We start from the raw sequence: 25,698 nt of genomic DNA on the forward strand, positions 1-25,698 counted from the left end.
GCTGCTGTCTCCTCACCAGAAGCGGCATTGTTTCCAGATTTTTTTGTTTTTAAGGTCTTTCTCTTTAAGTCTCACCTCCTGCTCACTGCCCAGACATGCACTAGTGCTCTTATTTACTTAAGGTGCAACTTTCCCACACTTCATTTGCACAGTCTTAAAACAATGCTGTCCTTCTGGCGCTCTCAGATAACTTCTGCTTGCCAAGAGAGACTCGTATCTTTTCAAGTGAACACAGAAATAAGATTTGATTTTTTTTTCCTCTGAAGTTTTGATGAGTCATATAGGCTGTGTTGTAAATGCAACCGAACTTAAAAATGTCCCAGCAGAGGCTTCTCTGGGGGCTGGTGTAACAGATGACTTGCAAACATACTTAAAATATCTTTCCCCCTTTGAGAGTCAATCTTTTCAACACAGAGCTGCCAACAAAACCAAACTTACTCATGAATCATTATACAAGCAAAGGCACTTCACATTTCTCATGAGAAACTGCTCCATGCCTGTTATTAAATGAAAATAACTTAATGGATTTCTGTCTTGGAATTAATAGAAGATTCCTGTTGCTCTTCTTTGTTGGCTTTGGGCCTGTCCTTCAAAATGGAAGTCAGATCTCTAGCCTCTTTAAAAAGTTTGTTGCTGTAGCTTTTGTTTAACTAAAGTAAGAGTAAAGATTTTCAATGCTTTGCCTCAATTTCCTAGCAGGGAGTGGAAGTGTGTAAGGGATGCAAATGTTTATAAAACTAAGGTGTTCTCTTGCACATACTTGGAAATAAAGTTGCATGCATATGAGTAGTAGCACTGGATTCAATGGAATTTTGCAGGTTCAGATCCTAAATTTGGTCTTTTTGCATCCTTCTCACTTCCTGTAAATGGAAAGACTTTTCCATGAGTTGTTGGGAAAAGACTGTCTCTCTCCCCCCCCCCCCCCTTTTCCATTTTTTGGTGTCCTTTGCTCACAAAGAAACTTCTGCAAGTTGGACACATAGGAACATCGTGTTTCACATGGGCTTTGAACAGGCTGCTGTTGAAATAGCTATGGAAAAAATTAATTAGGAGGATTTTTAGAAAGGGGAGTTAAACTTACCACTAGCTGTGGGTGATGAGCCATCACATAGAGCCCTCTAGCTTTTCCCATGAGATGGATTTACTGGTCAGAGAACAGCTTTTTTGAAAACTGAAAGCCTACCTGATGGCCTCACAAGGTTTATTTTCATAATTTAGTGATGGCTTAGTGAATAATTGCTGCTGATCACTTACCGCCAGGCCCCATTAATGAAATACATTACTTTAGTTAGACCCTTGACTTCACACTTAAACCCCTCAATTCCCAATATATTTTAATTCCTGTGAAAAATAGAACTGTTGAAAGTCTGAAGTGCACTCACATTGAAGAAAATGTCTTACTTTTGCACAGTAAATATTTCTTCTTCCTACCCTTTTTAAAATCAAACGAATCTCTGTAGTTTGAAGATTAGTAATGCTTATATTTTAAAATCCATACTCTAGACAGTAGATAAAACTAGTTTAGACCTGAATGCGAAGTGACTAGATATTCTCCCCCCACCAAGTGTAAACACTAGCTCTGAAGTACAGGGAAAGAGAGGGTTTTTTTGACCAAACACCAAATTATGGGAGCCTTTTTAAAAATTCCATTATCATGCATGTTATATAACTTTATATAAAGGCTTCTACCAGAATCTAGCAGAAACTAAAGGTAACTTCCTCTAAGATTGAGATGACTTGCTTAGTGCTTTATGACTTGCCTTGCAATGGGCTCTGAGTTGGTGTTTATGGCTTGGTTTGTTTGTCTTCCTGCACACACCGTATGGCTCAAATGCCTGGAACCTTGCATTCATGAGGCTCTCCAGATAACCATTGTTTCCCCTGACATTTTTTAAATGTATAATCCATTCTGTCAAAGTCCAGAGATTGATTTGTTGCACGCACCCACCCTCTTTGCCTCGTTTGTATGAGCCTCAGAATAGAGTATTATTGTGATGAATGGCCCCATGCTGCTTCTCTCAGAACAGTTATTCTTTTGTGAGCAGGCCGGCTTTAGAGACCTTGGCAAAACGGCTAAAATGTTTGTTTACAAGAAACCATGAAACAAACCTTGAATGGTTTCCTCCTCCCCTCCCCCCCCGCCCCTCCACCTCCCCCCCCATCTATCTTAAAACCTTGGAGTTCTGCAGTCCCTTGTACTCTCTGGAAGTAATTCCAAGTTTTGTTTCCCTGTTCTGTTTTTATTAAGGTGTCAGTACGGATGGCAAGGCCAGTACTGTGATAAGTGCATTCCGCACCCAGGATGTGTCCATGGCACTTGCATTGAACCATGGCAATGCCTCTGTGAAACCAACTGGGGTGGTCAGCTCTGTGATAAAGGTATGCTAATCTTGTAGATAGCCAAGTGTAAAACTTGAATTTTAATGCTGTTGGACTTAGTATTGAGAGAAAGCATCCAGAAACGTGGTGGGTTTTTTTGTCCTTTTTGTTTCTGCCATGCATTGGTTGTTAGCATACACACTTATCTTTCCTCTGTCCTCGCCCGCTTTTGTGTGTAGATACTCTAGATACTTTATAGAACGTAACAGCACAAACCCCTCGTTGTTCAAGCCGTGTATTCTGGTGCTCCTCTTCTTACAGATCTTAACTACTGTGGGACTCACCCGCCTTGTTTGAATGGTGGTACCTGCAGCAACACTGGGCCTGACAAATATCAGTGTTCCTGCCCAGAGGGCTACTCAGGACAGAACTGTGAAATCGGTAAGTGCTTTGGCACAGCTGCGAATTGCAATCTAGCATTTCGTGGCTATTTTGCACACCTTGTCTGGGAAGCTGCCATTTTTAATACTGTTACTAATGTTGGCAAAGGATATCTGAGGAGCTCACAGTTGTTCCATGGTGAATGACTGGTATCTCCTTAATCAGACTCCGTCTAACTTTTGATGACTTCTGTAGCTCTCTTGTTAAGGAGTGCTGGAGTTGGTAGGAGAGCTAAATTGGCTCTACCCCAAGCAGATATAAGTCATGGTATGCTGATCAGGTCAGCTTAGCATGAAAGATGATTTCCTGCCTGCTTGATACTGTGTAAAACCAAAGGGTGCTAATGAGAATAAGATAGTGGTGTCTTGTGTGGTGGTCCAGGCGTGGAAATCTGCAGAGGGGGTGGTAGTGTGGTTACTGGTAGTACCCTTGGGCTGTCCCAAAACTGATGTGGTTGTGTGTTTGGTGCAGCGGAACACGCCTGCCTTTCTGATCCTTGTCACAATGGAGGAAGCTGCTTAGAAACCTCTACCGGATTTGAGTGTGTGTGCATGCCTGGCTGGGCTGGACCAACGTGCACTCTTAGTAAGTGATTCTTTAGGAATTTAAAAAAAAACCAACGAAACCACATATTGTAGTAAGAGGCTATTTCTTCCTAAATATTACAAAACTTACTTGTAACCACTGCATTTGTCCAGGAAGCAAACTTGTGCTTCCAGGAAGCTTGCGAATACCTCTTGCAATTTTTGCATTGGTTTTAAGTCATTTCTTCTGATGATGTACTGCTATTAGTGGGGTTATTAATACACTCAGGAAAATTAATTAGAACAAACTGTGTCTTAAACTCAATGCTTTGTCTCTCAAGACCACTAACTCCTATTTTAACAGCTTGCCAAAACTTTGCTTCTAGAGCCTACGATAAATTCAAGAGAGCAGGCCTAGCTTTCATTTACACTACGCCCCTTCATGCTGCTCCGATGTAAATTAAAAGCATCTTCATCTAAATGAGAATAAGGCCAGAAAGCTCAAGGAAAGCCTACTCTTCTCCCTCATGGACAGATCATAGTGGTGGCTGCTGCAGACTAATTCTATCAGTGGGGTGCCAGAGCTTTGGTATCTTGTAACAAATCTAAGTTTCTCCCTCCCATTCCTGCCCTTCATTTGCAGATATCGATGATTGTTCTCCAAATCCCTGTGGTCATGGAGGCACCTGCCAGGATCTCGTTGATGGGTTCAAGTGTATTTGCCCACCTCAGTGGACTGGGAAAACGTGCCAGCTAGGTAAATATTGACTTGCTGTATTTCACGCTTTTCGACAAAACTGCTACTAGAGAAACTGCGCAACTAGCCGCTCTGATCCTGCAAACACTTAAGCACGTTTGACTATAGGCCCAGGTCCCTCCATTGAAGTCAACGAGCTTATTCAGGTGCTTAAAGTTCAGCTTGTGTAGAGATGTTTGCAGAACTGAGGCCTAAACTAAACTCAGAATGGCTTCCTTGGTTCATTTTACTATCGATACACACTAGTTATTGCAGAAAACGCCTAATTATCACAACTAAGCGAACAAAGCCTTATGTAGGTATTTAAACTGCAGATGAACCAGGGTTTGTTTTTTTTAGAGAGTTTCTGCCCCACTCCTTCTCCTCCCTTTGGCCTTGTGGGAAAGTTGCTGTATCTCTTCAGCCATGTCAACTCCTCCAGACCAAGGAGTTCACAGCTGGGTTCCAAAATGTGGGTGATCTCATGAAGAATGAGCTGTCTGCATTCTTTATGCAACATACTAATCCCAGTGACCAAGCTGCAGTGCTCCTCCGAAATGCTTGATTGAGTCTCCATTGTCTTTTGTTTTTTTCTTTTTTTTTTTTTTAAGTTTTTTCTTAATGAGTGGCTGGGTAACTAGCAATTAATTAGTGTAGCCAGTATGCTGTAATTAGAGAGAAATCAAAAGGTACTTCAGAGACTAATGTTTGATTGCCTTTTATTCCACTCTGGTGGTTAGAGGCTCTTTTTAACTTTGAATGAATTCCTGATTATTGCTATGAAAACAAGATGTAGATTTCCTCCCCCCTTCCCCCCCCACTGTATCTGCAGCTCAACATTTTGCTGTTCAAATTGTCTTTCAGATGCGAATGAATGTGAAGGCAAACCTTGTGTCAATGCCAACTCCTGCAGGAACCTGATTGGCAGCTACTATTGTGACTGCATTGCTGGTTGGTCTGGCCAGAATTGTGATATAAGTAAGTATCTGGGGGCATTCTGTGTCCAGCTCCTTGATCTGCTAAAAGCTGAAAGTTACTATACAGTCCACTGAATTGAGCACCACTTTCAACTTCAAGCAAGCAGCCCTTATAGCCAGTGATCTTTTCAGAAAGGGAGTAGCTTGTCTGGAATGAAAATACAGTTTTATCAAACTCATTAGTCTTTTAATGTGGCTATGTTCTGATAAGGTGACTAAAACAATGGTGTGAAGTTTCACAAACTGTACTAGAAGAATTGCTGAAGATCCCCACCCATTATAATAACCTTATCACAAGGAAGGCATGCAGGAAATTTGACAAAAGGTTTATGTAGCCAGAGTTTTCGAGACGCTTGAACTAGTAGTGTCTAGAGTAAATGTGAGTTGTCTCTAAATGTGTCCTAATTTTATTGCAGATATTAATGACTGTCTTGGACAATGTCAGAATGGAGGATCCTGCCGGGTGAGTTGATCATATTTTAGATGGTTATTAAATATTGAAACCAAAGCAGTTGAGTCTGAATACCAAAGATGTAGGAAAAATACATGGGGCAAATACACATCAGATGTAAATCAGCATGTCTCCACAGAAGTCACGGGAGCTAGGTCATATTACACTAGTTGAGGATTCGGCTCCTTATAGTGGGGGGGCCGGGGGGGCAGAGGAGAGGTGTCCTTTTTAGGGGAGCAGGGCAGGGGGACTGTAGAACTGTGTAATAAACGACACATCTTCACCACCAGTGACAATCTTTGCAATAAACAGACACAGTATTATAATACATGCACAGTAAATGTGTCTTGTTTTAAATTTTGGCTTAATGTGTCATCCTGAGAAACATGCTCTTGCCATGTTTAATTTGCACTAAGGTTTTTGAGACAGTGGTGGCATGTTAGGGGTGATATAGTTTAGGCCTTTTTAAAATTTTTTTTAAACTTGAATATTCCTTTGCAGGACTTGGTTAATGGTTATCGATGTATCTGTCTGCCTGGCTACGCAGGAGATCACTGTGAGAAAGACATCAATGAATGTGCCAGCAACCCTTGCTTGAATGGGGGTCACTGTCAGGATGAAATCAATGGATTCCAGTGTCTGTGTCCTGCTGGTTTCTCAGGAAACCTCTGTCAGGTGAGCCTGGCTGAAATGCAAGCCCCAGATTACGGGAGTTCCTATCAGCCCTTTCTAGGTCTGCACACACTGAATACCTTGTATCCAGTGAACCATACTGTAGTTGTATAGCTGCCTGCCAAGGAAATGCTTGTGAAAAATTCATGGCTGCTGAAGTTTTTTAGTTAAACAGATTGCAAGCGTTCGCGTGTCAAGTTTTGTTGCATGCTCACTGTTAACCTTCAGTGGCTGTTAAGTATCCGAGTGCTGTCTGTTGAAATCACTGCATGTATAACTGTACTCTGTATTATGCACTGTTAATAGTGGGAGCAGATAAAAGGGTCAGATTCCACAGGGTCTGCTGCTTGTAGCTCTGACCAGAGTAATAATCAAATCTTTGTTTTGCTCACTTTCTCCCTGCCCCCCTTCCCCGTCGTTTACAGTTGGACATAGATTATTGTGAGCCCAACCCTTGTCAGAACGGAGCCCAGTGCTTCAATCTGAACACAGATTACTTCTGTAACTGTCCTGAAGATTACGAGGGAAAGAACTGCTCCCACCTGAAAGATCACTGTCGCACTACTCCTTGTGAAGGTATGTGTTACGTACACACGCGGGGGGGGGGGGGGGGGGGGCTGTTGTGCACGTGCATGTGTGCCCAAAAACATTTTCAACTCTTCTCCCAAAATAAGGCTCAGCAGGCCAAATTCAGCCTTGGAATAAATGTTTGTAGCTCCACTGAACTCAATGAAGCTGTGTTTCTTGTACACCAGAGCTGAATTTGGCACAGGGTCAATGCTTGGATGTAAGATACATTCTTTAAAACCTGCTGTGAAGTTCAGTTAGGCTCTGGAAGTAAAACGTGGGTAGTAACTTGGAGGAGATGAGAAGCCAGCTTGCTTGGTAACTTGATAGATGTGACTAGATCACTTCCCGTTCTGTTTTTCTGCAGTAATTGATAGCTGTACAGTGGCTGTGGCTTCTAACAGCACACCCGAAGGAGTTCGTTATATTTCTTCAAATGTCTGCGGTCCCCATGGGAAGTGCAAGAGCCAAGCAGGTGGAAAATTCACCTGCGAATGCAACAAAGGCTTCACTGGCACCTACTGCCATGAAAGTAAGAACTAACAATGTTTTTGTTCTCTGATCCTGAATCTGCCTTTCGCAAATCCCAGCCTGTGAGACCACTAAAGGGTTTGCTCTGCCACCGCAAACCCTGGAACTTTGCATATTGCTCTTGGGTGAGGCAGCCAGGAATTCCCTAGGCCTATGGGGAAGTGTTACAACAAACCCTCTAGCCTTGAAATGTAGGCTTACAAGGTCTGAAGTGTTTAATACCGGATTTCACCTCAGAGTTTATGGGCTGCCTTTAAAAGCTCTGTTAAGGTGTGTGTATCTTTTAGAAAAATATTACTGGGGCAACTCGTGCTGGCTTTTCAGTTTTAGTCTGTTTCAGCTATTTCTTGTAATCCTTATCCGCAAATGGTGTTTCTAGAAAGTGTGTGTGTTGGGGGGGTGTTCCTTCTGGCAAAGCTTAATTATACAGTCTCCAGTAATTGTATTTAGCTAGTTTCTTCAATCTGTTCACAGATATCAATGACTGTGAAAGCAATCCATGTAAAAATGGTGGTACTTGCATTGATGGCATCAACTCCTACAAATGTATTTGTAGTGATGGATGGGAAGGAATTTATTGTGAAACAAGTAAGTTAAATCCTCGACTCCCATGAAGACTAGAGATCCTGAAGCAGCGTTGGGGAGGAGAAACTTTGAATGTACAGTCTTTATAATGTGCAGTGACCACCTGTAGTCTTGAGGCATGATTCAAAGCCCCCTAAAGTCAATGGAAATCTTTTGAGTTTTGGGCTGGGGCCGTTAATGCTTGGGGAGTTAGAGCTTCATTACACACTTGCTAGGTAGGTAAGTACAATTGGGGATGAGGGTAGGGCTGAGTCACAAAGGGCTTGCCCAAGTTAGCAGCAGAGTGGGAACTAGAAGTTGGCTCTGGTGGTCTAACCCTGTAGACAGTCTCCAGCAGAAAGCATTAATGTACTTGCTAGAGTAGCAAAACTGTGTTCGTTATCTGCATGTGGCGCTTGTGTTTTGCATGTCTTGGCAGCAGACGGGGGGAGAGCCTGCTAAAGAACTGCTAGCCTTTGACTGACACCCAAATGGTGTAATTAGGCCTCGTTCCTGGTGGCTTTTATGCTGGGGGACTAGAGAAAGGTTTACTGACATGAAACAAAATGAGCTGTGGGGACACAATACAGAATAAGCATAATAAATCAGTGATCGCAGATTAAGAGCTGCAAGCAGATAATCCCCCCAACAGAGATTTGGGGCCAAATCCAGGGCTAGAACGTGCCACTGTCAAGCATGAAGTGTCTCCAAAGATGCTGTGCACTTCTTGCTCATTTTCTCTCTCAATACTTTCAGATATTAATGACTGCAGTAAAAACCCTTGCCACAATGGAGGGACATGCAGAGATTTGGTCAACGACTTCTTTTGTGAATGTAAAAATGGATGGAAAGGAAAAACTTGCCACTCCCGTAAGTCTTAGCATCTAACAAGTCTTCATCCACTTGCTGTCCTGCATTGCGAGAGCACTGGAACTAAGGCTGGTTTGGTCTTCCTAGGTGATAGCCAGTGCGATGAGGCTACATGCAATAATGGAGGAACGTGCTACGATGAGGGGGACACTTTCAAGTGCATGTGCCCTGCCGGATGGGAAGGAGCCACTTGTAATATAGGTAAGTGTGCTTTGTAACCTCCAGGGAGCAGATGACGCTCTCAATCTGGGGCTAAGCCCTCCCTCCCTCTGCACTTAAGTTGATGGCTTTCAAATCCTTATCAACTCTTGTTTCTGTTGCAGCAAGAAACAGCAGCTGCTTGCCAAATCCCTGTCATAATGGTGGTACCTGTGTCGTCAGTGGAGATTCTTTTACTTGTGTCTGCAAAGAGGGCTGGGAAGGACCTACTTGCACTCAGAGTAAGTCTCTCTGCTTGAGCTCTTCCAAAGTGTTGCCTGATGAGAACATTAGCTCATCCTGTTGCCCTCTGAGATTTGAGATGGAAACCAGAAGGGAGAACTGTTTGATGTAGGCTTTAGCATCACCTGAATCTTTGTTTTTAATGACATTCTATGATAGAGCCTTGACCTGGGCATGAGAAAGTTGCAAATGAGCTAAGTGGAGACAGATGTCGGCTTGTTTTCTCCTACATTCTTTTTCTACCAGCAGCCCTGTCTGCTTCCACTCATTTCTTCCTGTTAGATTCTTTACAAGGATTTCTTCCTGTGTACATGTGTTCCCCAGCGTAGCTAACAAATTTTGTGGTGGGAGCCTGGAATCAATTTAGCAGAGAATTTCAGCATATTTTTTTAAAAGTTTAACTAACTATATGTAGCTCAGGAACTGTGGAAATTCAGCACATCTTCACTGACGGCAGTGCTGTACTAGCCCATAGCTTTTATATTCATGTCTGTCTTTCTCTTTGCAGATACAAATGATTGCAGTCCTCATCCTTGGTAAGTTATGTGAGCTGGGTGTCTTTTCACGTCATCTTTTTGCGTTAAACTGTTTTTTTGTATTACTCCTAGTGATTTGCATATTGGTGAACTGAGCTCTCCTGTCTGACCCTTTTTTAGTTACAACAGTGGAACTTGTGTTGATGGAGACAACTGGTACCGCTGTGAATGTGCTCCAGGCTTTGCCGGTCCAGACTGCAGGATAAGTAAGTGTTTTATGATTCTTGTTGATCTGACAAATGCTTATTTAAAATGTGCTGCACAATCAAAAGTTTTAACTCTGCTCTGCAAATCAGTTCAGCTGCAACACTTGTCCATATCTGGCATTTATGATTAGAGCCCTGCAAATCCACAGATATCTGTGGACCATTTTTGCGGCTTGGATGCAGATACAAATTTTGTATCTGCGCAGGACTCTATTTGTGATCTCTAGATTGGGGGGGGCAGGAGAAAATTCCCTTGAAAACCATTTGGGTTAAGTATATGCCTAATACTTCCAAGGATGTGTCTTGGTTCAGCAGAGGGGTTAGACTGTCCTTCAGCGTAATCTTCCCAGTTAGAACGTGTTTATGCTGCAGAGTTTTCTGTTTGAGGAGGAAGCATGCTCATTAAAATACTTGTAAATTAATAATCCACTTACAGATCCTGTGGTGGTATAAGTACTTTCCTGTAATTTAATAATTACAGGTAAGAGGACACTGACCTATCTTAATAACATAGCCATGGAAATGGACTTATTCATAGCAATAATAAAACTGGAAGGGGTTTAAAGTGGTCATCAGCCAAAGTATTTAGTATGTGGGCTAACCTGCACTGTGTCAGAGGAAAAAGTGAGCAGGTTTGTTTATGTAACAAAGAATGTGTCCTTCCCCTTAAAGAGCTTAAAATAGCCATGCAGTGCCAGGTTCTGATCTTCATTAGAATAGTGTAAATCTAGTGTAATGCCAGTGACTTTAGGAGTTATTTCAGAACTGAACTGGGGTAATGGAGATCAGAATCTAGCTCCCTGGGAACTGTGGAAAAACAAAGACGTTCAATACAGCTGATTGTGTCTCTCACACACCTGTTTATGTAGAATACTGTTTATAACTATATATAACTTCTCCTCCACCACAGATATTAACGAATGCCAGTCATCACCCTGTGCCTTTGGAGCTACGTGTGTGGATGAAATTAATGGGTATCGTTGCATCTGCCCACCTGGTCGCAGTGGCTCAAGATGCCAAGAAGGTATTCCAGGCAGCATGTGACTAGCAACAGTATCAGATCCAGTTTACTTGCATATTAGCAACTTTTAGTAGGAGGAGCATGTTTAAGAATGTGAAAGTTCATAAATACTAGTTGGGCACAGGGATTAGAAATCCAACAGGACAAGTTCTTGGGTTTTTAAAAACACTTAACTGTATTTGATCTCTGTTCTCAGTTACAGGAAGGCCTTGTATTAACAGTGGGCGAGTGATGCCTGATGGCGCTAAATGGGATGATGACTGCAATAGCTGTCAGTGTTGGAATGGAAAGGTCGCATGCTCTAAGGTACGCTTTTTACTGTATCTGGGTTGCATTGTTTTCAGCTATATCGCAAACAGCGGTGCTATAAAAATTCATTCTTTTCTAGGTTTGGTGTGGTCCTAGACCTTGCTTGATATCTGCCAAAGGTCATGAGTGCCCAGCTGGCCACACCTGTGTCCCTATTAAGGATGACCACTGCTTTACACATCCCTGTTCTGGAGTGGGTGTATGCTGGCCTTCAAATCAACAACCGATAAAGACCAAATGTAATTCGGACTCTTACTATCAGGACAATTGTGCCAACATCACTTTTACCTTCAACAAAGAGCTGATGGTCTCAGTAAGTAACATAGTAATATAAATGTTGTTCAGACTACTGAAAGCAAGCTGCCATGTGGTATTGCACAAAACAAATGATTTCATTTGTGCAAGTCAAATGTTGTGGAGAGCTTCTAACTTCTTTCAATGGAAATCTGCAGTATTGATCCTGATCCCTGCCCTGTCACCAATACACAGATTTTCAGCTCTGCCATATCTAGGTATCTACTAATTCCTGCTTTTTGGATACAGTGCTTTTTCAGAAGATGCTACTTGAAGCCCCTCCAGTCCAAATTCTCACTTGTGTGTTTGGTTTTTTGGTGTTTTTTGTATTTTCAGGGTCTTACCACTGAGCACATTTGCAGTGACTTGAGGAATCTGAATATTTTGAAGAATGTTTCTGTTGAATATTCTATCTACATTACCTGTGAGCCTTCACACCTAGCACACAATGAAATCCATGTTGCTATTGTAAGTATACTTCTGATACCCTCTTTAAAAAAAAATAAATAAATAAAAATAAAAAAACAACCAAACAAAAAAACAGGTTGTGGATATGTGTAACACATGGATTTAATGAAAACCATAATTCTAGGCTTTATCAGCACTTCCCATGGCTTCAAGTGCAGTTTCTTCCGAGAGTGGTAGGGGTATCCTACTTTTAGATGTAACATAATGTGCCTGAAAGTTTAACATCTGATAGTTTAAGGTAGCAAAACAGTTAGAATTAGAAGTCATCCCTTCATGTCTTCTATTTCCTGATTGATCTCTGCCTCTAGATGAGCTTGTTTTGAATCTTTTTCTTTTGCCTTCTGGAAAACTCTCAACTGATTGCAGAGGCTTGCTTGCGATGGTTGGTTATGGATGATATAGTTTTGGTATCCAATATTAACTAGACTCCTTTTGTCTTAGAGTGCTGAAGATATAGGAAAGGATGAAAACCCTGTCAAAGAAATCACAGATAAAATTGTTGACCTTGTTAGTAAGCGTGATGGAAACAACACACTAATTGCTGCCGTTGCAGAAGTCCGGGTACAGCGGCGACCAGTTAAAAATAAAACAGGTAAATTTTAAATTGAGACTCCAAAAATTCATCTCTTGTAAAGAGGCAGCTTCATCTTACAATACAACTTGCACTGGTTTTAGTGGGCCAAATGTTTCAAACTATTTATTTAACTTTCTAATCTTGAATCTTGGCCTTGAAGTTTCTGCCAAACTGTCCTAAAAGAGATTTGACTTTTCCTCTAAAATAGTGCGATTAAAGTCATCCCCTTGTCACCTTTTTACCCTCTTTTCCCAAATGGCCTGCACCATGGAGAAGGAAGGAAAAAATACCCAGGTGCCATTTGCTGGCTTTTGATAGTGACAAGTATTGCTATGTGATGGCTGTTACTGTCCCCACACGGAATGAATTGGGTAGTCTCAGTCAAGATCCTAGTGGACAGTCCTGCTCCATGACAAACCCTTCAGAAATTTGGCATTCTTGTTGACAGCCTTAAGCAGAGAGACCAAGGATTTCAATGAGTATGGAGCAAATTACCCTCAGGCCAAGAGATGTTCCATCCAGGCTAGGGTCTTTGGCAGGGCAGTGCAGGGAAGCTTGCATTACCACTGTGATCTGGGCTATTTGTCAGCAGCACTCAAGTGAATTTAGCACTCACTAAGAACTTAGTTTCTTGTTTAAGAAGAGATTGTCTCCAGCCACCCTCTTTCTATAAAGAAGACTTATGTATAGAGGGTATTTTTGTGGGGGAGAGTCTCAACTGAAACGTTGAGGTGAGGTTAATTGGTCTCACGTCTGTCTTCCAGATTTCTTGGTGCCATTATTGAGCTCTGTTTTAACAGTAGCTTGGATCTGTTGCCTGGTAACTGCCTTCTTCTGGTGCATTCGGAAACGCAGAAAGCAGAGCAGCCACACTCATACGGCATCCGATGACAACACCACAAACAACGTGCGGGAGCAGCTGAATCAGATCAAGAACCCCATTGAGAAACACGGCGCGAACACGGTCCCCATCAAAGACTATGAAAACAAGAACTCCAAAATCGCCAAAATAAGGACACACAACTCAGAGGTGGAGGAAGACGACATGGACAAGCACCAGCCGAAGAGCCGCTTTGCCAAACAGCCAGCGTATACGCTGGTAGACAGAGATGAAAAGCCCCCCAATAGCACTCCGACAAAACACCCGAACTGGACAAACAAACAAGACAACAGAGACTTGGAAAGTGCACAAAGTTTAAATAGGATGGAGTACATTGTATAGCAGACAGCGGGTGCTGCCATGCAGGGCCTTTCAATATCATTATAAGGCACTCAGAGCTTGTAGTTCTTAAACTGTTGTGTAATATTTGAGTCTAAGGCTATTATTTACTTAGAATCCCTGTGTTAATTTAAGTTTTGACAAGCTGGCTTACACTGGCAATGATAGTTGCTGTGGTTGGCTGGAATACCAAGTGCTGCATTTCACATCTATGCAAAACTAGTCAAAAGTGCCCTAATGTAAATTCAGCTGTAGCTGATACATCATGGAAATGTTTCATAAGGTATTGCATAGCCTTATTAGGTCCTCTTTAGTGTCAACTTTCTTTTTGCCAGATGTGTCCTGATTTATACATTTATAGAAAATACATTTTATTTATTTATTGAATCTGAGTTTTTTGTATATTGGTTTTATGGTGACGTACAACTAGTTCTGTATTTGAAAGTGCCTTTGCAGCTCAGAACCACAGCAACTATCAAAAAATAAGTTTATTTATTTTTTTATTGTATTTTTGTTGGGGTGGGAGGGGACTTGATGTCAGCAGTTGCTGGTAAATGAAGAATTTAAAGAGGGAAATGTGTTAAAAGTAGAAGTTTGTATAGATATGTAAATAATTCTTTTTTATTAATCACTGTGTATATTTGATTTATTAACTTAATAATCAAGAGCCTTAAATATCATTCCTTTTTATTTATATGTATGTTTAGAGTTGAAGGTTTTTGATAGCATTGTAAGCTTGTGGCTTCTTTATTTTGAATTTATTTTCTTGTTACATGTTGCCTATATGCCAAAATTAAGGTGTTCTAAAAATAGTTTATTTTTAACAATAGGACAGGCTTTCATGCCTTGATACGGTTTTGTTTTTTGTACAATGTCAAATGTTTCAAACACCTTCCATAGTATCACTTTAAGACTATTTGTAAGTACTGACTGAGGCAGTTTAGATTAGAACAATATTTTTTTTAATTTTTTTATTTTTTTTGCTGCTTTAGACTTGAAAAAGAGTGACAGGCAGATAATCTGCTACAAAGCAGTTTAAGGGAACAAAAATGAGCTATAACTCTTATGTAGATGAAATGTGAGTGGTTGCATGTAATTAATTAAAATATCAAATTAGCGTGTGAAGTTGGAAGCACAGCAATCTCATTTTGTAAATTCTGATTTTTTTCACCATGAATATTGTAATACTGAACCACTTGTAGATTTGATTTTTTTTGTAATCTACTGCATTTAGGGAGTATTCTAATAAGCTAGTTGTTGAATACTTGAACAGTAGAATGTCCAGTAAGATCACTGTGTAGATTTGCCATAGATTACACTGCCCGCCTTAACAAGTGAGGAAATCGAAGTGCTATTACAATGTTAAGATCAAAAAGGCTTATAAACCTAGTAGTCTCATTGGTTAACCAGTGAGATCATGAAGATACCTTGTGATATTAGTGTTATATGAACATGAAAATGCATCTTTGATGTGTTTTTGTTCCTGGCAATAAATCGTAAAAAGTAATATTTATTAAACTTTTTGTATGAAAACATGAAACAGCGTGGCGGTTATTAAGCTTCAGTGAGGCACTTCCCGCTAGCTTTGTCACCCCAAAGGTTTATTAGTCAATAGTGATGGCCAGTGATAAGCTAGTGAGAGAGAGGATAGATGAGCTATGTACTCAAGGGCCTGATCCAAACACTACTGAAATCTATAGAAAGACTCCCACTGGTTTTCAGTGGGCTTTAAATCAGGCCTAGGCTGCTTAAGTCTACTGTGTTGTAAGCTTTCATGCACTGCAGTTGTGAGACTCCCTGAAGGGGTGAAGAGAGGCGTGCCCATCATAGCCTTGGGCTCTCTTCGGCGTCGGCAATGGCGGGCTGTGATGTAAGCAGTTGGGCTTGCACCACAAGTTCACTTCACATGGGCCATGGAACAGCTCAGCCAGATTCAAACCTGGGCAGGTAAAGCGCCGCAAAAATTCTCATCTTGCTCCTTCGTTTCCAGAAAGCACAACCGCTGTTTTTGAAGCAACAAGTACTCCATAAGGAATTACACTTGCTTACATGTGGTGTTGGGCAGTGAGTGTCCATAAAGGCAGCAGCCCTATTTGCATTACTCTTGTTTGACTGGCTCCATTGCTGATGGCATAAAACGGGATGAATTCTACCAAAATCAGTAGTTACTTGAGTTTTTATGCTGGTGTAGTGGTTAGAGGGGTAGCTGAGAGGACCTATTTTTTTCTGATATTTACCATGGAAACCTTGTGGTAATGTTGAGCCTGATTTGCCCTGGCCTAGTGTAATCACACTCAGAGCAAAGGTGTAAGACACTGCAACCCTCATTCTGCTAGTGTTAGACCTAGACTGCACTAGTGTAAAGTGCAGACACTGCAGGACCAGGCTCATTATCGTACAATATCAGAGGGATTTCTTATCTGAAAGAGAACTCAATATAAACTGTAAAATTCTAGTATTACGCAAGGAATTTCTAATAGGATCTCATTGAAACAAAAAATATCTAGAAACACTGGCAACACTCAAAACTTAACTTTCTGCCTTAGATCATTTAAAGTACAACTTTTTTCCATTCACAAAGTAAACTTTCTAGCTTGTCACTGTATAACCAACTTGAAAGTGCTCTAGTCTTCACAATCACATGTCACATTACTGACTCATTGCAACACCAGAGAATTGTCAATTTGCTACTTACCGAATGGAAGTCAATAAGATGAGCTATGGAGCAGCCTGCCACCACCTCTGCAAAGCTTGTGGTGAGTTCCCAGCAGCACTAAAAAACCAGAATATTTAGTGCAATTCATTTGTCTAGGCCACATCCACTTCCACAAACAGAGCTCTTTTTAAATCTGCTTAAAGGGAACTGGCAGCCCTCTTGCACAGCAATCTGAAGTTGAGTAACTAAGTACTTTGAGCTAGGATTGTTTTTTTCAGTTAACATTTGTATGTTTAATGGGGTTAGCCATCTTACCGCAAAGCAGCGCCACTGAAGATTTTGGACCTAAGGTAAGCCAGGAACTTGCCTTTACTAATTTAACAACTACAATTAAATGTTTGCCTCCTGTGAGTAGGCCAGTAGACTCCCAGTGTGACTAAGAATAGCAGTTTTAATCCCACTTTCTCCTTTTTAAACCAAAAACTGGGTTAGCACTTTGCATTAGGTTCTGCCTCTGCTTGTCTCAAATAACATCCATTTAATGGCCATGTCTACAGGTTCAAACTATTTCACAAGAGGTAACAAGTTCTTTTTTAAGATCTAGGCTGAGCAAAATCTAAATGCAACATAATGAAAGTTTCTAGGCTTAATGAGTGTCAGTCAAGTGTTTTGTACCAAACCTACCATGTAACTAAAGAGGGAAAGTTTTATACTGTCTAGGTGGGACATTTGCTAAACAAAGGGCCCATTTTTCAGTCTAATATAAAAGACTGGACTTCATGTATCTGTAATACCATCTCTGAGCAGAGGATGCTTCTTATTCATAACCAGATAATCAAATTATGGGAGGTTGCCATAGAGAAACCTTGCACTATATGCTCATTGTGACTAAGTGGTAGCAACACAATTTACAGTGGTGAATTCAGAACATGATACAGCCAGGAGGGGGGGAGCTGGTCTCTTCTATTGTAAAAATAAATAGGGACGCAGAAGCTTTTTTCACATGGCAAAAGTAAAGCCCACATTTATTTATTTATTTTTTTGTGGAAGTTAACTTTGCCAGTGTATTGGGCTGGGCAAATACACAGTTTTGGTCAGGAGCAGCCTCCTGCTGCTGGAGTATGTTTATGCTTATTCAGCTCAGCATTGAAACAAGTCTGCTGCCTGAGTTAGTTTTTAAAAATACAACAATTAAAAATACAAACTTTATAAAACAAATTATTCTCCATTGCTCTGCATCAGTGGAGCTGTAGCTGCAACCAGATGAACCTATAAACTGGTTTGTTTACACTTGCACTGAATACAGCAAAGTCACTGCCCCTTAATATGGAAAATACTGTCCAGCTTATATAGAGGCAGGCATTTCTAAAACCATTCAATGTATTAAATAACCTTTAATTCTAAGATTCTTGTCTCCAAGGGGTGGGGAAAGGTACTTTCTTCTGTGAGCAATTATTTCCCCACTGTTAATGTATGCAAATTGCACTTGATGTTGTAAACTTATAGCAATACCAATCTAAAGTGAATAAGCAGGCTCAATGGCAGCTTGCAAACACCTTCAGTGGGGTGATGCATATCTTCCTTCATTAGATGGCATACCAACAGCACTTGCTCTTGTACTTACTGAAGCATGTGCATGGCAAGAGCTAGTATTTGCTCATGAAGCAGCTCCCTGCCACTACAGGGTAACTCTGCCCACTTCTCCTTAGAGGTAGCATCATGCAGCTTCTCACCTGTCACCCAGTTGAGCCCTCTTGGTGTTGGCTGGGTGCCTTTGATGCTAGTTAGCCACTCTAAGCATTAGGGCCCCAATGGTAAAGGGTGAGGTAAAGCTGCAGCCCACTCCACTAGCTGGCGACAGCTCCCTGGACTTCTGACAAGGTATCAAGAACTCTCTGCAACAGTGGCCAAGGGCTTTCCCCCAGCTGGCTTGTCAGTGTGGCTTAGGTGGACACTGTTCACTGCCACCTCTGCTCAGGCAGCCAGTGTTTCACAATGGCAGGTGTGGTTAGCATGGCTCTCTCTTTCCATCATGGAAAGGTGCTTCTCCTCTCACTGCAGCCTCAGAGGGAAGCTGGCAGCTGCTCTTTCCTCCTACAGACCACCGCTCTGGAGCCCTGCTATGCTGCGCACCTAGCCTCACAGGCAGAGCCCCTGCTTTAGTTTTGTACCACAGGAAGCCCTGTGGGACCAGGTCAGGGGCACAGCCTAAAGCTTTTATTTATGCCATGAAGCCTGGGAATTCTCATACAGATGAATGAGGACTGGTCTCCACCCCATCCTGTGAACAAGGCTCTTCCACATCCACCCCTTTCTCCCTGTGAAGATGGAACAGGCCATATTGGCTCCTCCCCCTAAAATGAGGAGCAGGATCCTCCCAAACATAGACTGATGATATTCCAGGGTTCCCTGTCATTGCTGGGGATGGGGGCAGAATCTCTTCCTCCTCAACCTCTCATCTAGGTCAGGAGAGACTTAGATCATAACGAGGAAGGTCCATGTCAATCTCCCCTCTACAGAATTTTCCAAATTAGGAGGTGGACAAAGCCATCAGTCCCAAAAAGCAATTCCCTAACAGAAGGGGAAAGGGAAAAAAAAAAAAAGTCCCAACAAGGTGTTCGTCTTTTCCCTGGGGAAAAATCACAGATTCTGAGTGGCCTCACCCAGAATGCTGGAGGTCCATCAAATAAATGTGTCAAGCTGTTAAAGGCTTAAAGGCACTTGCCAGAATGCAGGGTCCACTGGAAAGTGCACTGGATTAGATTCTGCTCCCACTTCTAACACTGAATTGCTCTGTCACTTTGGGCAAGTCACTTTGCTCCTGTATTCAATGGAAAAACTGATCTTTGTCCTCCTCTGTAAAGTGCTTTCTGATCAACACAAAAAAAAAAATCTATCCTTTTACATACTATTTTTACTTCAGCCCATCTTAGAACGGCCATACTGGGTCAGACCAAAGGTCCATCTAGCCCAGTATCCTCTCTTCTGACAGTGGCCAATGCCAGGTGCCCTAGAGGGTATGAACAGAACAGGTAATTGCCAAGTGATCCATCCCCTGCCGCCTGTTCCCAGCTTTTGCAATCAGAGGCTAAGGACACCATCCCTGCCCATCCTGGCTAATAGCCATTGATGGACCTATCCTCCATGAATTTATCTAGTTCCTTTTTGACTTCCCCTAGAAACACAAAAAACAATCAACCCATCCCAACACCTTTGTCCTATTCAGCGGGATGTGTCATATGCCATTCAAAAGCCCATGAGATGTAAACATCAAAAATCTGCTAGTACTCAACTCATATAATCGACATGCAGATTTCTTACTGGGAAGGCAACTTACTTGAGGAGTCAGTCTTATTGGGCAGTTTACTTTGCACAGCTCACTTGAGCACAAGTTTCCTTTAGCAGAGCCACAGATAGTGACAAGTGGAGTTTTCTGCCGATTCTGTTCTTTTGGTGGAAACAAAATAAATGATTTTCTTGCAGTTACTATGAGCCAAGAAAAACAACTGAAATGGGTGCTGTACAATTACAAACACACACAAATACATAGTTAGTCTGATCCTTGATATACAGAAATGTGACTTCTGACATGTAGACTAACCAGAACTAGCACATGATTTATTACTCCTATGATAAGACCTCTGATAGCTGTATAATATTCCTGCAGACTACCATTGACCAAAAGTGAACTTATTTTAGCAGCTTTCTCTTCATACATAAAACTTGTAAAGGCCAAGCCATCCTTTGATCTAAGACATTTACTAAGTTTAAAATTTGAACAGCTTTAATGTTAAAAACACAAAAAGGATAGTTTTCAGACATTACAGATTACCAAACTTTGAAAGAACTGCTTTATTATGTGTGTATTCAAGAAATCAAAGCAGTTAAAAGTTTCCTGGATGATACATTTTTAGGGCAAGGAGGTCTCATTCTTTACAACAAATACATATTTTTTAAGCATGATTTTTGCATTTCCTGGGGTTGGCCAGTCAGTTTCTCACAGCCTTAACCTTTCCCTGGACCTCTCTTGACAGATCTCTGCCAGCTGTGCTGGCAGTAGAAATTTCTAGCAAATTATGCCCTTCAATTTTTTCAGTTCTCACAGTGATTTGAAGTCCCACTTTAAAAAAGAGGGTATGCCCCCATATCACAGAAAGTATTTATTATTTCATGCAAAGTGGTTCATCATCACTGCAGAATACAACTGAGTCCTTAATATTACCTTTACCTGGAAGTATACTAAACATGTTCTGAAGCAAATTTTCTGGAAAATTAGGGTCCCAAGAATCCACGCTGCTAGCTCATAATCTGTTTACCACGAAAAACATTTCTTACATTTTTCTGTTCCTAAGCCTAGCTCAGGATATCACTCAACACCATTGACCAGCATGATCCTGGATCATAACCTTTTCTCAATGAGCTGTATGTGGTTGGAGAGTGCATCAGAAAAACCTAAAGATTCAGGACAGCCAAGATCAGAAGGACAAAGGTAGCAAGAGTGTATGGCAACAGATGGTTATAGAAGCATGAAAAACTTCAGCAAGAGCTGCCCACACCTGAGTGAATCATTCATGGTAGTCTTACCTTACACAGATGAAAAATGGTGATTATGCACAGCAGTGCTAGCTGAGGCTCCAGGAGTAATTGAGGATTATGCTGTAGCAAGGTGCTTTGGAAAGTCTCACCACTGGATAATTTCTTGCCTGAATAACTGCTTTAAAAGTATATGCATTCTATCTTATTCAATTAAGATGAAAACTAAATTAAAGGGAGTGTTTCAACTGAAAATGTAACCATAACTTTGAACTGTAATACCGACTAATAATAATACATGATGATACACACTGTATGCCATCAGATTTTGCTTTCCAGAACTTCTTGAATTAATTGACTTTATGTTTTTTCCCCCCTTTGTGAAAAAAGGCTTTAAAGCATTTAAGAAAATATAACAATGGGAAATTTGAGCCCTGCTTGCTCAAACATGTTAGTGTTTATTACAGCTGTAATCAATGAGTTTGCCAGTCTTGATGAACCATGCATAGGATTTCTTAATAGGCAGAAAGGGATAAACAGGAAAGAAGAAATTCAAGTGATTTTCCATACTCAAGTCAATGCATGTTAACGGATTATCATCTGAACTTCTCCTGTTGTTAACACCCTAATTGTGCTACAACCTAGAATGTATTGGAAAGCTCACAGCAAAAGGGATCCAGGCACAAGCAAATTGGAAATAATGGAAATTGAGAACTCAGGTGGAACACGTGCTTATAACCTTTCCTTGTCTCAGTCTCTATACTACTCAACTATTTCACATAGACCATGCACGCAGCAATATACTAAATGTCTAAAATATTTGTATTGATACTTTAATATGACACTGATAATGGAATATTTTTTATATTTTTAAATCAGTTTTCTGACAGAGCACCTTTTAAATAATGCCCCAATACTTCATTTAAATCACTTAATAAATATGCAAATGATTTCTGTTTCCCTCCTGATATCTAAAATGATCTTGTGGGATGGCACTAAACATGTCCACCCTTCCTCCATCTACACTTCTGCCTGATACCTCTTCACTGTCAGCTTTGCTGCTCCTGTTACTCGTAAATGTCCTCTTGCATAGACTGGGGATGGGTGAGCATCAACAGGCATGCTGTGAAACGGACTATACAAAAGTGCTGTCAAAGTCACCAAACTGAAAAAAAAAATGAAGAAAATGTCTCTTTCTTTAATCTCTTTCACATTCATAGTAATCAGAGGGGTTACTTGTAACAACTGTGGGTAGAGCCCTGTGTGGATACAAATTTATATCCGCGGATGTGGATAACCGCGGATATAAATCGGTATCTGCGGAACCGCAGGGCTCTCCTGGGAACCGCAGTGGTGAAAGGAGCAGAACGTGGGGCTGCCGCTCCCAGGAGCCAGTGCCCCACACCAACAGCTCCTCTGGCACGGCTGTACCGCCCGCAGCCCCACCCACTGTGGCGGGCATCAGGCTTACCAGCAGCTGTCCGGTCATGCTCTTGTGTTCAAGCAGTGCGCATGCTCCCAGACAGGAGACGCAGACAGCTGTGTGGAAGGGCTGGGGTCAGGGCTGGGGGCGGGGTTGCGGGCAGTACAGCTGCATGGAGGAACTACCATCGGCAGGGCGCTGGCTCCTGGGAGCAGTGGCCCCACACGTTCTGCTCCTTTCACCACTGCAGTTCCCAGGACAGCGCTGCGGTTCTGCGGATACCGATTTATATCCGCACATATCTGTATCCGTGGTTATAAAATTGTATCCACGCAGGGCTCTAACTGTGGGTACAAAAGTGCCGTTCAAGTTGACAGTGTCCTACTCTCAACTGTTTAGATGACTGCTATCATCTAAGGCCCAACCTGCCAACACTTAGATTACTAAGTGCAACACTTGAAGCCACATATATTCAAACTGAAGTACATGGTGGCACTCCTATTAGTAAGCTCTGTGCCAAGTAGTAGGAGTTTGTGAGACTGACTCCATATACTGTAGTTTCAGTGGCCATATTGATTTTAAGACTGACCAAAAATGAAATTTCTTGCCATTTTATTGTATCCATTTTAGGAAGAAAACTACAAATAATGAGTTAATTGGTACACAAAATGAAGTACACAAGTCATAAAAGCAATATTAGAAAAGATGTGACATTAGGAACTAACTCCAATGCCATATTGGTAATAGTCAAATACTACAGATTTAGCTTAAACCCAAATACACAAAAGGAAGCTTTAGTAAGTGGCCCTCAAGTACAGATAATGTTTGATTTTTAATGTGTGTGCATGCACTTACCCCAACAATAACTCCTGCACCTGAAGGTGATGGGCTTTGCACATACAAACTTCATTTCTCTCAATGAAGTATGCATGTGAAAATTCTACCACCCGTGTGCATAGCTAGCATGAGAAAAGTGTGTGCATTTATGTTGAGTCCCTGCTGAAAAACCAGGCCCTAAATGACTGTTGCACATATCAGTTTTTAATCTGGCTACGGTCTTACTTGAAAATATTTTAGATGAGAGCCCTATACTAGGGTACTTTTTCGTGAGTATTTATTTGCTTGACAAGGTTCCAAAGACCAAATGAATTAACCAAGTATTTTCCCCCCAAAAGACTAAATGATGAGCTTGTACCAATGAATAAAATGGTGAGTTTAGTAGTCCGCAGAAAAATGGAGAATCTGTACCAGTTAACTGACTATAGTGGAAGTTACTATAGCATTTTTTGTCATCAGATGTCCAGATGCTGATTTATTAGTAGAATCAAAACACGTCCCTATAGAATGTCTAGCTTTAAATATTAACATTTTATTGTTAGAAAGTTTAGCAACATGGACACTATGTTTAACATTCAGTATTTTGATCACTTCTCTTTATTTAGAACTGCTTCCTAAAAACTCACCATATATGTCGGTCCATTGAATACAAGTTTGGTTGCACAACTGATTTCACCTTGGTAATATTTAATACATCATTACTTCTTAAGTCTCCGTAGTTTTAACTTTCTGGGCCCATCTTCTCCCTCTTGCTTTCTTTTTTGGATAAGTTTCTCTGAAGGTTTGAAGTTAAATTTTAAATAAGAGGATAGCGGCATCAGGGATAATTCTTCAGTGGTTGCGGCTGGCTCATTTTGGTTTGTCTGTATTACTGGTATATTATTTTTTATGAAAACAGGTCTTGGGGGAATTTTTCCCAAAGTAAGTGACTCTTCATCAGACATGGCTTTTGCCAAGTCTTGCTTAGAAAACAACTTGGGATTCAGTAGGGACTTCTCCTCCGAAGATGGTTCTAAACAATCAGAGTTGCTCTTTTTCCTTTCTACGTCTCTGGGGATTAAATGACCCTGTTCAGAAGATACTTTCTTGCAATGGTCTAACCCTTCCTCTGAACCACAACTCTTTTGTTGATTCTGTGTTTTAGTCATTCTTTGACTTTCTTTTGGACCTGGCAGTGCTGACTCACAGCTACATGGAGGGTTACTGCTTAGAAGTCTCATCTTTAACCACTCTGCGGAGTGAAGTGTTTGCTGGCTGCTAGCATCATCTGGCTGTGTCTGATTAACATGATTTTCCAGTTCTAAGGCAGGAAGCTCCGAGTTGCTCTCAGCTGTATTCATGCAATCCTTTGGTTGTCCTATACTCCTACATTTTACTTCAGACTGAGGATCGGAAGGAGCTTGATGTTCCTTCTTCCTGCTCCCTATCTCCGAGTCCCCTGAGCCAAGATACACTTGCATTGTGTCCTTGCTGGTTTGAGGTTTGCTCATGTCACTGTTCCTTGTTTCTGTCCTTTTCACACTGTAATAAAAAAGTATTTTGTTTTGTTTAATAAAGAATTGTTACTGATTTTTACAGCCCTTTTTACAAATTCTGAAAGACTGCTAGGGCAACCCCATTCTGAATTTGGAAAAAGCTGGTCTGTGTATCATCTTGACAATAATGTTTGTCTAGTGTGGATAGTATCAAGCACTATCCATCTGATTTTCCACTGCACTAGGGGAATCCTAATTATTAATGACTAAGCTGTGAAGGAGTTCAAATTTTATTCTAACAGGCAGAACTTTAGATTTATTACAGATGTTAGGGGTCAATACTGCATAAGTGTATTGAATTCCTTCCCAAACTGGCTAGATAAAGAAGTGCTTCAAAATGTGACTATATGGTTTCAAACCATACACATACATACATATGTACAACATGCAGAGAAAGAGGGAGAGTTAGTTTCTAATCTAATTTAGAATGTTTCTCTGGAATTTCTCCTGGTACATTTCAAAGTATTACTAAAATTTAACCACTACCCCGCTGATATCAAGCCTGTTCATCTGGAGGACGACTTCGGTAAAATAAGTGGATGATATTCCAAAAGATATTAAAGGAAAATGGAATTACAAGAGACCTGATGGAGTGTCAGTACATAAACACTGTTCAATTGCACAGGTTACACACAAATCTAAACTTCACACAGGTTGGAAGATTAACATGATGCAGAAGTACAGCAGCTGCATACGTAGGATTTAAAGTCTAAGATCTCAGCACAGCTTCTCCCTTGCTGAAACTGCTTTCTGCTGTTCTGCTGATGCAAAACAGCTCTAAAGCTAGTATATCCTGCCCTGGGAGGATCAGTTCAGAAATGGGGAACCTTCCAGTGATGTAGAGCCAGCATAGCGGCTCCCATCCTAATCCCCTCTCTGTAGCCAGCACAGGGGATGTGACTAGGGCTAAAGGGGTGTTGCCAGGACTCACTGCAATCCATTGATCCCCAGGTGCTGTAATAACCCTTTAGGGCCACTGGATTCTCTAACTTGC

The 25,698-nt window shown here is 41.3% G+C and overlaps 2 protein-coding genes across 5 annotated transcripts in view; one reads left to right on the plus strand and one right to left on the minus strand.

Moving 5' to 3' along the window:
- JAG1 (jagged canonical Notch ligand 1) overlaps positions 1 to 15,260 on the plus strand; it is a 35,946-nt gene extending 20,686 nt beyond the window's left edge. The window contains exons 6-26 of the mRNA XM_084623402.1: positions 2,249 to 2,379; positions 2,641 to 2,760; positions 3,232 to 3,345; positions 3,928 to 4,041; positions 4,885 to 4,998; positions 5,414 to 5,460; positions 5,950 to 6,123; positions 6,546 to 6,696; positions 7,055 to 7,219; positions 7,693 to 7,806; positions 8,539 to 8,652; positions 8,740 to 8,853; positions 8,976 to 9,092; positions 9,602 to 9,629; positions 9,750 to 9,835; positions 10,746 to 10,859; positions 11,053 to 11,162; positions 11,245 to 11,478; positions 11,796 to 11,927; positions 12,369 to 12,519; positions 13,266 to 15,260. Of these exons, the coding sequence (XP_084479528.1) occupies positions 2,249 to 2,379; positions 2,641 to 2,760; positions 3,232 to 3,345; positions 3,928 to 4,041; positions 4,885 to 4,998; positions 5,414 to 5,460; positions 5,950 to 6,123; positions 6,546 to 6,696; positions 7,055 to 7,219; positions 7,693 to 7,806; positions 8,539 to 8,652; positions 8,740 to 8,853; positions 8,976 to 9,092; positions 9,602 to 9,629; positions 9,750 to 9,835; positions 10,746 to 10,859; positions 11,053 to 11,162; positions 11,245 to 11,478; positions 11,796 to 11,927; positions 12,369 to 12,519; positions 13,266 to 13,723 (2,902 nt within the window). The 3' untranslated portion in view covers positions 13,724 to 15,260. The remainder of the gene's footprint in view (positions 1 to 2,248; positions 2,380 to 2,640; positions 2,761 to 3,231; positions 3,346 to 3,927; positions 4,042 to 4,884; positions 4,999 to 5,413; positions 5,461 to 5,949; positions 6,124 to 6,545; positions 6,697 to 7,054; positions 7,220 to 7,692; positions 7,807 to 8,538; positions 8,653 to 8,739; positions 8,854 to 8,975; positions 9,093 to 9,601; positions 9,630 to 9,749; positions 9,836 to 10,745; positions 10,860 to 11,052; positions 11,163 to 11,244; positions 11,479 to 11,795; positions 11,928 to 12,368; positions 12,520 to 13,265) is intronic.
- Positions 15,261 to 23,001: 7,741 nt separating this feature from the next.
- SLX4IP (SLX4 interacting protein) overlaps positions 23,002 to 25,698 on the minus strand; it is a 126,648-nt gene continuing 123,951 nt past the window's right edge. For 3 of the 4 annotated variants that reach the window (XM_084623558.1, XM_084623559.1, XM_084623560.1), the window contains one exon: positions 23,002 to 24,690. In XM_084623558.1, coding sequence (XP_084479684.1) covers positions 23,868 to 24,690 — 823 coding nt within the window. In that variant the 3' untranslated portion in view covers positions 23,002 to 23,867. The remainder of the gene's footprint in view (positions 24,691 to 25,698) is intronic. The other variant, XM_084623561.1, reaches the window with a different exon arrangement.

This window comes from Lepidochelys olivacea (genome assembly GCF_965140295.1).
Source record: "Lepidochelys olivacea isolate rLepOli2 genome assembly, chromosome: 3".
NCBI lineage: Eukaryota > Metazoa > Chordata > Testudines > Cheloniidae > Lepidochelys > Lepidochelys olivacea.